General features: G+C 48.6%; 1 protein-coding gene across 3 annotated transcripts in view; it reads right to left on the reverse strand.

Annotated features, from left to right (window-relative positions):
* GNB5 (G protein subunit beta 5) overlaps positions 1-11,472 on the reverse strand; it is a 48,117-nt gene extending 36,645 nt beyond the window's left edge. Inside the window, exons 1-3 of one of the 3 annotated variants that reach the window (XM_027123042.1) lie at positions 11,073-11,472; positions 9,890-10,033; positions 6,637-6,748 (exon numbers count right to left, since the gene is read on the reverse strand). In XM_027123042.1, the coding sequence (XP_026978843.1) occupies positions 6,637-6,748; positions 9,890-10,015 (238 nt within the window). In that variant the 5' untranslated portion in view covers positions 10,016-10,033; positions 11,073-11,472. Of the gene's footprint in view, positions 1-6,636; positions 6,859-9,889 lie in introns of those variants that run through there. The other 2 variants (XM_027123041.1, XM_027123043.1) reach the window with 2 other exon arrangements.
* Positions 11,473-11,694: the final 222 nt, after the last annotated feature.

Consider the following 11,694-nt stretch of genomic DNA (forward strand, 5'->3'; position numbering starts at 1 on the left):
ATCAGCTAGGTGCTTTGTGACCACCTAAAGGGGTGGGATAGGGAGAGTGGGAGGGAGGGAGACGCAAGAGGGAAGAGATATGGGAACATATGTATATGTATAACTGATTCACTTTGTTATAAAGCAGAAACTAACACACCATTGTAAAGCAATTATACTCCAATAAAGATGTAAATTAAAAGAAAAAGAAAAAGATGTGGCTTCCTCTCAACTTGCAGGGAATAGTTTTGCTATTTATTTTATAATCAGTGCACACAGGAACCTAAAGTAAAATGTAGAACGTGGAGGTCAATACACAAGCCATGTAACTTCATAAAGTGCAATTATGCAACAGCGTCATTCCTGTTGTTCCATAAGGCCGTGAAAAAATGACCCCAGCATGAACATGCTCTAAAATTTCCCTGAAAATGAACACTGTGAAATTGATTGTAAATACAGAACACAAGTTCAAAGACATATGAGAGGTCTTAAACACGAAAACAGAACTATTTTAAAAATGATCTTGGGGGCTTCCCTGGTGGCGCAGTGGTTCGGAATCTGCCTGCCAATGCAGGGGACACGGGTTCGATCCCTGGTCTGGGAAGATCCCACATGCCGCGGAGCAACTAGGCCCGTAGGCCACAACTACTGATCCTGCGTGTCTGGAGCCTGTGCTCCGCAACAAGAGAGGCCGCGATAGTGAGAGCCCTGCGCACCGCGATGAAGAGTGGCCCCCACTTGCCACAACTGGAGAAAGCCCTCACACAGAAGCGAAGACCCAACACAGCCAAAAATAAATAAATATTAAAAAAAAATGATCTTGAATAACTTACTAAATTTTGCACCAACATACAGTCTTGTGATGGCCACAATTTGGTAGAAGATCAAAGGAATCAAGGAAGAAAACTTATCCAAAGCTAATTTTTAAAAACTCATTCTGTCTGATTCTACCCCAAGGTAGAATGGGGTGGGATGTATACAAAACCCTCACACACCTGGATGGAAGGAAAACATTTATAAGCACATTACCTCACTTGTGTTAGAGATTTTTTTTTTTAACATCTTTATTAGAGTATAATTGTTTTACAATGGTGTGTTACTTTCTGCTTTATAACAAAGTGAATCAGTTACACATATACATATGTTCCCATATCTCTTCCCTCTTCCGTCTCCCTCCCACCCTCCCTATCCCACCCCTCTAGGTGGTCACAAAGCACCTAGCTGATCTCCCTGTGCTATGTGGCTGCTTCCCACTAGTACATTTGGTAGTGTATATATGTCCATGCCACTCTCACTTTGTCGCAGCTTACCCTTCCCCCTCCCCATATCCTCAAGTCCATTCTCTAGTAGGTCTGCATCTTTATTCCCATCTTCCCCTAGGTTCTTCATGACCACTTTTTTTTTTTTTTAGATTCCATATATAAGTGTTAGCATACGGTATTTGTTTTTCTCTATCTGACTTATTTCACTCTGTCAGAGATTTTTGAATTGCCCCAAAACCATAAATTAGCCACAGACAAAAAAGCCTGAATTCCTGAATTACAAGTTGGAAGGGTTAAGTTATGGTATAGCCTTTATGATGGAATATTATATGGTTCCAAATCATAATTTTTAAATACTGACATTAAAAAGAACTGTAAAATGACATGAGGAGCTATTCAATCCATTGGGTTAAATTAAAACTAGACTCATACAAAAAAAAAAAACTAAACTCAAACTATACCTACTACAATCCCAAGTATGCTTATAAATACATACACAGACATGAAAACGTAAGCTATAAAGTCCCAAGTAAGCTCATAAATACACACACAAACATGAAAACATCAAAATATTAAAAGTGGCTACCTCTGGGTGGTGGGGTTATGGATGACTTGTTCTCCTGTATTTCTGAATCTGCTACAGTGGCGTTAGCGTATTATGACAGTTTTCTAGCAAGAGGAAGGGGCGGGGAAATGAAAGGCAAGTTTGCTTTCTGCTCCTTCTGACTCCACAGGCCACACATGGAAGAGCAGCCGGAAGCAGATTACTCTGCTGGGAAACTCACTTTTATAAGCCTCAGTACACGCAGCATATTTCCTTAGAACGTGGAAAAAGTGGATCAACATATTTGCTTCAGACTAATCCAGAAATACGGTTTTCCTAAATTTCTCCTTACACTGTAAAGTCAGAATAGCCCAAGGCTCTAGCCACAAGTTCACAAAGTTACACTTAGAACACAAAGAAAAGGGAATAGCATCAGATGATAAATCCTGTGGTTTCCCATATTTCGTCTGATTTTTAACCTAAAGACATTACACAAATCTTTTTTGAGCTGCTCTGCTCCTAGATAATAACAGAATCTTCCCCAAAGGAGCTGGGAACCGGAATGAAGTCATCCCCAAACAGGCCCACAAGGCTGCCACGTATGTCGGCCAAAATGAACACGGCCTCCCTCCTGCTGTCTGGTTTCAGCCTGTCTTCCAGATCATTTGTCCCTTTAATTGCAAGTTAAGAACTCTTTAAAACTGAACTCTCTCCTTTTCTCTGGATCTTGACTCCCATTTCAGTATTCATTTTTTATTATAAAAGCAATAAATGCACACGTGTATAAAGTAAAACGTACCTCTACATCCCCCCACTCCCCTCTCTAGAGATAACAAGCTTCCTGTGTCTCCTGCCACAAATTTAATGCATATAAAAGCAGCTCTTGTTTAAGCTAATGAGACCATATCATACACACTGTTGGGCACTTTTTTTTTCTTACTCAATACCGACACCTCTTCACACACACGCACACAGATTTAGTTTTTCGTTTCTGTTTTTTTTCCATTTTAATGTGATTCTCAGCCTTCTGAGAGACCGTCTAGCATGGTGAGAAGGAGAGCTGTACTCCCCATTTGCCCTTAGAGTAGCTGCATAACCTCTGGGAAATCCCTTAACCCTTCCCTGGATCTCTGCTGCTACTTCATCCCCAAGGAAAGGGGAGAGGGTTGTTGGGAGGGGAAGAAAACTTCTTGTGCCCGAAAACTGAGGCTGAAGCAGGTGACCCCTCTAGTTTCAAGAGCTGTGTGATAGGCCCCCCCCAAAGATGTCCACATCCTAATTCTCAGAACCTGTGAATATGTTACCTTACGTGACAAAAGGTACTTTGAAGATGTGATGAAGTTAGGGATCTAGAGATGGGAAGAGTATTCTGAATTATACAGGTGGGCCCAATGTAAGTAATTACAAGTGTCCTTATAAGAGGGAGGCAGGGGGATCAAAGTCAAAGAAAGAGATGTGATGACAGAAACGATGTTGGAGTGGGGTGGGGTCACAAGCCAAGGCATGCAGGCAACCTCGAGAAGCTGGGAACAGCAAGGAATGGACTCTCCCACAAAGCCTCAGAAGGAATGCAACCCTTCCGACCCATTTTAGATCTCTCATCTCCAGAACTGTAAGAGAATAAATTTATGTTGTTTTAAGACACTATGTTTATGGAGATTTGTACAAGAGCGATGGGAAACTAACACAAGCTGCCACTTCACGGTTCTAAAATGCCTGAGAATCCAACAAGCGAGCACCTACCCATGGGAGAAGGTAAGCAGAAGGCGATGACGGAAAACATGTGGAGAGAAGCAGGAAGTGCTGGAGGAGTGAGGGGAAAGGCAGGGCAGGGGCCCGAGGCCTGGGGCTGTGGAGTTTGATGTAGGCTGGCTTCCCCTTAGGCCACCCATAAAGGCCATTTCCTGTAGTTAAAGTTGGCCCAGGGTCTGACTTGGGAATGAGGGTCCAACAAAATGGATGCTGGTTTGAGGGTCAAAGGGATGGGAGCTGAAGAACTGAGAGTCTGAAGTTCAGTTAAGGTCTCTTTCCTCCAAGTTTATGCTCTGTAGTTTTGTTGTGTTGAGTTTTTTACAGCAAGAATTTGGGCAAGTCAGAGCTAACAGAAGGCTGAACAACTGTCCTGGTTTGCCCAGGACTGAAGGCTTCCCAGTATGCAAGGCTTTCCATTTTAAAACCAAGAGTCCCAGGTGCACCAGGATGACTTGGTCACCTTGGCTACGGCCTAAAGACCTTTCCCCGACCAGGGTAGGGGCCACAGGGCAACCTATGATTTAACATCACCAAAATGCAAAAACGCGCATGCTCAGGAAGAGGCTGAGAGACTGGAAGAGAGAAGAGCCCAGGGATCATGGAGATCTCTGTGGGAGAGACTGCGGTCACAAGAGGAAAAGCAGTGCTGAGCGCTTACAAGACCCCGGGGGGCTGTGACGGAGTGACTCTCCTGTTCACCCTTGTGGATCCTGAAGACACCAGGGATAGGACAGGGCTTAGGGTCAAAAGGAAGGCTTGACCCATGTGCCATAGTCCTCAAAAACGGAGGGAGCCTGGCTGGGGGGTCAGGAGACAGCAGCAGGGAGAGGGAGATCAGTTGAATGCTTGGAGCCTCAAAGGAACAAGGGCTTTACATGAGAGTGGAAGAGAAGTGGTCCGGAAGATACAGAGGAAATAAAGGGGACCCTGACCACATGGCTTCTGGTCTTTTCTACTCAAAAATTCTAACATATGAGGGTGGGGATAAATCCTTCCACTGTGGGTCCAAAATTTGGCCCTGACCTCTGACAGCACTGCATTCTCTGCAGGACAGAGGTTCCCTGTTGAAAAGCTGCATCTTGACCATCGCTCTGCCTTAGGCAATTTACCAGATTCACAGACAAGCCTGAAAAATATCCCAGTGGGCAGCCTTTACTCTCCACAGCGTTTCTGGAGAGTGCCCTCTGCACTGAGCACTAAGACGTTTGGCAAAAAAGCTGAAGTGAGGATGGGCTGGAGCTCTGATTGGCTGGGCTGGAATCCTGGGTCCACTACTTACTAGCTGGGATCTTTCGGCAAGTCCTTTCACCTCTCTGTGCCTCAGTTTCCTCGTCTGTAAAATGGAGAAACCAGACGACCTACCTCCGAGGCACTAACACCATGCTTGCAGCATCGTCGCTATCATCTGCAGAGTGTAGGAATTTGCAAAGGGAAATGGGGCAGACCCATTATCCATTCCCTACTTCTCTGATAACAGAACCCAACTTTGTTTGCAGATGGCAGTGTACTCAGCTCACTTCTCCCTTTCTCAGCCTCCCTTGCTGTAGCCATGTGACCTAGTTCTGGCCAATGAAGTGCAAACAGAAATCTGTTGGGGAGAAAGGAGGTTTCTGAAAAAACTTTTGCCTTCCTGAAGAGAAGGAGAAACAGAAGCTGGTGCCACATTCCCTCTTCTTCCTGCCCTGGATACGGAGGTGATGCTGGGCGCTGTGGCAGTTATAATCATGGGGCAAATGCCAGTGCTCTGAGGTAGTGGAGACAAAAGAAGCATGGGTTCCTGATAGCACACCGGGCAGCTGAACCAAAGCTGACAATCGCCTACCCTTGTCCTTGTTAAGAAAAATAACTCCCAATTTGCTTAATTACTTTATTTGGGGTTTATAGCTAATTGTAGCTGAATACATTTCTAAATGATACAGGGGCTTAGCCTGCCTCCTACAAAAGCACAGCACATTTGAAATTCAGGTCACCTGCTTCTATCAAGTGATTTTTTTTTTTTTTTTCCAAAGAAAGGAATCAGGTGCTAAAGGACCTAGCATAAACCCCGTCTTTCTTTTCCAAAGTGAATGTAGAGGGGTGGTGCCAAAAGAGCAGGATCACAATGTACAGGTGTGCCTGAGAACACCACGCATGAGGAGGCCCTGTTCAGCAAAGGGGAGCTGCCACCCTCAGGGCTGAAAAGGAAGCAGATGAAGCCGCTTCCCCAAGCCTGGCCTGAGCCCAAGCACTACTGAGGACAAAGCGTCCCACAGAGTAAGGGGAAGCTGATCCCACTAAGAGTCATGTAACCTGGCTATTTAACTGTTCCCTCACAAAAGTCACAGACCGGTTCTGAATTATGGTCGTGGTCAATAATGTAAGTTTATTTAAGATTGCTACTGCTGTTTTATGCTAACCACACCTCATCCATCCAAAAGCTTCTTAAACAGCCTTAAAGGAACTAAATGTTTGGATTTGGTAAGCTCCTCTGCTTCCCTTCCCCCATCTGGCTCTCCACTCTCGGACTGGAAAAGTGAGCTTTTATATCAGAGTCTGGGTCCTTGCAAAAGCAAAACTGAGAAAAGACAACAGTGATGGAGAAAGTAAAACGCTTACCAAAAAACCCTGGAGTTTACCCTAGGCCGCGTCCACAAGAGCTCGCTGCGCTTGCCCTTGCTGACAACCAACCCCCGCCCCGCCCACCCCGCTCCTTTGGGGAAGGGCAAGAATGAGATCAGCTTGCGTCTCCCAGGCAGGCAGGTGATGACCGTAACTGGTCCCACGATCCAACGTCAGGAGGACAGCGGCCAGGGGCCGCCCCCGCCCAGAGGCGGGCTGGCTTCCACTAGCCGGCAGGGGCTCTGCGAGGTGCCGGGAGCCCGCGAGCGTCCGTCTCGGGTCCCCCACCCGCGCGTCCGGGGTCTCGGGCCGCTACCCGCGTCTCATTTGGCGCCCGGGCACCGGGGCCCTCATCCAGGGCGATGGCGCGGGCCTGGCTCCGGGCCCGGGCCGCCCCCCTCCATCCTCTCCCCCTATCCCCCCCGGGAGCCGGAGCCGGTCTCCTTTCCCCGGCCCGCCTCCCGGCGCGCAGACCCCGGCCCCGCCCCGGCCCGCACTCACGCTCCACGTCGTGCAGCTTGGCCCGCTCCTCCTCCAGTTTGCCCTTGAGGCTCTCGGCCTCGCTCTTGAGCGACGCCAGCGTCTCGTTCTCGTGCAGCCCGTCTGTTGCCATCTTCGAGCGGGGACGCGGCGGGAGGGAAGCGGGGATGCGAGTCAGCGGGCGGCGGAGGCCGGGCCGGCGAGCTTGCGCCGAGCCGCCACCGGCGCAGCTCCAGCCGTCTCCCCAAGCGCGCCCCGCCCCTCGGCGCTGACGCCGGCTGCTGAGAGCCGGGCGGCTGCGGCCGATCCCCTCCCCCCTTCCCCGGACGTGTCCGCGGGCGCAGAGCCCTTGCGCAGTGCCCTAGGCGAGGCCCGAGTTAGCGCTGCAGCGAACAGCACCCGGGGACGCAGGGAGTGTCGTGCCCATTTTGCGGGTGGGAAAACCGAGGTTAGGAGGAGATACGTGACTTGCTGAAGGACGCGCACTTAGTGAGGGCCAAGCTGGGATTCCAACCCAGGACTGCCGGCTCCTGGGAGTTTGGGGAAGTCCCAGTGACACAGCCCTTGCAACACCCCTTTCCCCCAGTCCCTCGCACACATCTCCCGTCCTTGGTGGCTTCTGCCTGCCGAGAGAGGAGAGGTTAAGGGGGCCTGGCTCGCGCCACTGGTACCCGGTCTGACCCCTGGTAGCTCTGATGCTCCCCCTACAACGAAATGAAAACTCTCCTCGTTTACTGACGTAAATATATATATATATACACACACACACACAAAGCTAGTTCTGGCTTCTGAGAAGCTGTGGGGTCTTTGTGGGGTCTTTGCCCGTTCTTGGTTTTGCCTTTCTTTTATTCACTCGGGAGTTAAGTCCCTGGCAGCAGAAGGAAGTGGTGGTGGGGCCAGGGACACACAGGGACCCAGACTCGGGGCTTCTGAGCCCCTGCCCAGTGATCTCAGACACATCACTTCTGAGGCAGCTTCCTCCACCTTAGAATGAAGGGTTGCTATAGTTCCCTCAAGGAAGCAAATTAGTGACTTTGTGGCAGACTCAAGCATCCGTTCTTTCCAGTCTCTTTTCATGCCAGGCACGGTTCCAAGTGCTTTACATTAATAACTCACCACAGTCACCCTGAATGGGTACTATTGTCACCTCCATCTTACAAATGAGGAAACTGAGGCACAGAAAGGTTAAATGATTTGCTTAGTTCACACTCCCAGAAAGTGTCAGAAACACCTTTCTCATAGGATCCTCATCAGGAGTGACTACGCAGAGCATTCAGAGTGAAGCGTGGCATACAGTATGTGCTCGTTGTTATCATTAAGGCTGCCTGGTACACTCGAGCAATTCACAGGAAGTAATTTAAATGAGACACTGGATCATGGGGGACACTCCTCCCAAGGGTCATCGCAGAAGACCTGGGAAGAGCAGCATCCTCTCATCACCTCCTCAGGCTGGCACCTCTTTGCCCACCGTGGGATGTGTGTGTCTGCCTCAGGGGCTGCCTGTTTGTGAAGACCTGGGGTGAGTGGAGCTTCATACTGGTGTGTGCCCTCCTCTGAAGGCTCTTTGTGTAAAATAACCCCCAAACAGCCTCCAACCTGGAGACTTTACCATCTAGACATGAGGCCATGTAACTTTTCAAGGGCTGGCAAAGTTTGCAAAGTGCCTTCCTGTAGTTTGCTGTTCACTGCTTTTTGTAAGTGAGGAAGCTGGGGGTCAGAAAAGTTGAGATCTGCTACGTTTCAGCAGTGGTGGAGTTACAGGGTTGCCCCTATCCATGAAAAGTGTCCACGGGGGGCTGTGTCTACACAGTCCCAAACACCTGGATTAAAAAGTTAGCTGTCAGTCATTTGGATGTCTGCACAGTCAAAAGAATCTGTCTGAATATTTGGGAACCCCAGGTGCTTGTGGTGGAGATAGCTGGCGACAATCCTCTGAAGAATATCTCCAGGCGGGGTTCTGACCTGGGAAGAATCTGTGATGCTACAGAGGACCTGACATCCGGGATTCTGGGCTCCTTCTGTCCACAGAGGAAGTTGTTTCAAAAGGAGAAGAGCTGGATTAATAAATAGCACTGCTCCAGGATGGTAGGGCCATCAAAAAGCAGGTTTATTTTAAGAACTGAATGTGCTCAGTTTGCAGATCCAAGTTTAGAACACAATGTGCTGCAGGTAGAAGCCCATCACACTGAGCCTGAACCCCGTGACATCAGGATTACTATGCTGTACCAAAGCTTGTGTGCCACCTGAGGCTGCTTACTTGCAATTTGCTTTATAGGAATAATTTTTTAAAATGTGATCACTGCCAGGGGTTACAGTGGGACCAAAAGGATGAATATGGTTTTTCCTCTTCAGTTGGATAAAATGTCAACGTTATCTTTCCTCCCTCAGATATGTGTTTTGTTTTTTGTTTTTTCATCGTGTCCATGATCGGGATTTCCTACTGAGCTTGTGGGGAAGAGTGCTTTACCACTTGTGACCAGGTGGGGGCTCCACACGGCTTTGCAAATCCTCTGAGACAGGATATTCCTAATGCCTCAGCCCGGCTGTGGGCATTTCTGCTGCAAGATCTGAAGCCTGCGCAAAGCCATCTCTGGTGAGGATTGATGTGTGTACTTTGAAAAGTGCCAGGTTTTGTGTTCAGTGCCTACCCTCGCTGAAGGCTTAGACCCAAGGAGCACTTTTCCTTGAGGCTGATTTTGCTAAATACTGAGGCCCTATATGGTTCAATCTTCTGCAGAGCTGTTCCTAAGGACAGCTGGAACAGGGCCTTTGGGAAGGTGCTCCCCGGCTCTTTATTTACCAGAGTTCCTTTTAGCTTGCTTGCTTGCCAAGCAGACTAGGAGAAGACAGAAGAAAAAAGCATTAGCTCTAAAAAATAACAAGCTGAAACATTTATTGAGCACTTCCTCTGCTGGGTATTGTTTTAAACATTTTCTCAAATAAACTCACTTTTGTTTCTCCCAAAACCCTATGAGACAGATGCCATTATTGTTGTTTTACAGATGGGAAACAGACCTCCTGGGAGAGGGGAGGTCCATTGGTACAAGGCCTCCAAGTAACATAACTGGGAGTTGAACCCAGGCAGTGAGAGCCCAGAGCCCACATCCTAAATCCCCACACACTATACTGTCTCACCCAGCCTGGGTGTGCTGCAAGTGTGTGTGTGTGTGTGTGCGTGAACTGGTTCTCTGGCAACCCACCTGTCACAGGGCCCTCACATTAGACATTGTTTCAAGACAGGTAATGACTTAAAGTTTTAAAGAGCAGCACTTACAATTTCTGCACATGGTGAACAGTAGCTGAGCTGTTGAGATTTCTTGAAAACTGGTCTCAGAGCCCGTTGTTTGAAACATTTGTCACAGGAGCCAAATACGTTAACGAGAAAGGTCTGATCACACATCTTTTACCCAAGATGAAGCTGAAAAAGAGGGAGAGAAGAAAAAGGGATGTGTGTGTAAGTAACTTCACCTCTCTGAATCTTTGTTTGCTAGTCTGTCAAATGGGTATCTTGGAATCTACCATCACAGGGGTACCAGGGGAATTTTGAGGGACAGCACAGGAAGCGTTTAGCTCCAGGCTGGAATACAGAGCTCCACAGATGTTATGCTGCCCTGTGGGTGGCTACAATAGCAGCCGCCACCACAGCAGCGGGGGTGGGTGGGGGGGGGATGAGGCTGGAGATGAGGAAAGAGCAGAGAGGAGCCTATGGCCACAGTTCAGACGAGATGAAGGCATGAACTAAAGCAATGCTCTGGGGTCTGAGGGGTTGTGGTGCCGCTGTTGGAGAGGGAGGCCAAGGGGGTAAAGGTGGGAGGGAGCAGCCATTGTCTCCGAGCCGATTTAACAGGCGTTCCAAAGAGTGGGCCATGTCAAGGGCAAAGAAGAGAACCGCTGAGTGTAAAGATATTGGGGCCCTGGTCTGAACATTTGGAAGAGCCCAAAATGAGAGGGATGTATTTGTGGGGCAGGTGGCAGTGGGGACACTGCTGAGGGGGAATGTCTACCAGAGGTCACCATGGGGCTGGGGAGAGAATGGGGAGCTCATGAGTTGGGGTGGACTCCTACAGCCAAGGGCCGGCTGGCGGAGTTCTTGAGATCTCTGAGGAACGAAGGAGTAGAGGGCAGTCTCCTAAGGATGAGAGATCAGGAGGGGACCAGCTACTGATCACCTCGAAGGGCTGGTCCCTGACCTCTCACAGCCACCCTGGGAGGGAGGAAGGACATCCGTGTTACCACAGAGGAAATGCTGAGGGATTAAATGAGATCAAGGTCAGTGATGGAGCCTGAATCTGTATGTAGTGGGACTCCACAACGTTTACCACAGAGCTAGACCATCAAGCTGCTCTGCTTTGTCCCAGAGGGCGAGTTAAAGACTGGCAAAGGGCCTGCCCACCCAAGCCTGGCCCGTGCCAGGGCCCTAGTAATGTTGCCCACCTCCCGCCCCCCACTGCCCAAACCTGCTAAGGCGGCCAGTCACGGGGTCGTGCTGAGGACTCCAAGTAATAGCATTAGGAAGGTGAGCCGTGGATTTATTCAGCAAGGGAGCGACGTCATTCAAGTGGATTATTCCAGCATTTGCACTTTCAGAAGTAGGTCAGAGAGACAAAGTACAGCAGGAAAATCAACTAGGTTAAGAGACTGTTATCATGTTCTGGGAAAGAGGAAATAATGTCTGGACAGAGTAGCAGCTGCAGGAATGGAAGGCGAGAGGAACCCGAGGACGCAAGGGCAGAAGGAATAGAAGGATGACTAGGAATTATGGGAGATCGACCCCTACAAAGAGAGAAGTAGAAAAATTGCCACACAGAAAGACAAATATCGTATGATATTGCTTACATGTGGAATCTAAAAAAAAGGGGTACAGATGAATTTATTTACAAAACAGAAGTAGAGTCATGGATGTAGAAAACAAACTTATGGTTACCAGGGGATAAGGGGGGAGGAGGGATAAATTGGGAGATTGGGACTGACATATACACACTGCTATATATAAAATAGATAACTAATAAGAACCTGCTGTATAGCACAGGGAACTCTACTCAATACTCTGTAATGGCATATATGAGAAAAGAATCTAAA

The sequence above is a fragment of the Aethalodelphis obliquidens genome, unplaced genomic scaffold (genome assembly GCF_003676395.1).
Source record: "Aethalodelphis obliquidens isolate GAN/ISIS:26980383/991018 unplaced genomic scaffold, ASM367639v1 scaffold26, whole genome shotgun sequence".
Lineage (NCBI taxonomy): Eukaryota > Metazoa > Chordata > Mammalia > Artiodactyla > Delphinidae > Aethalodelphis > Aethalodelphis obliquidens.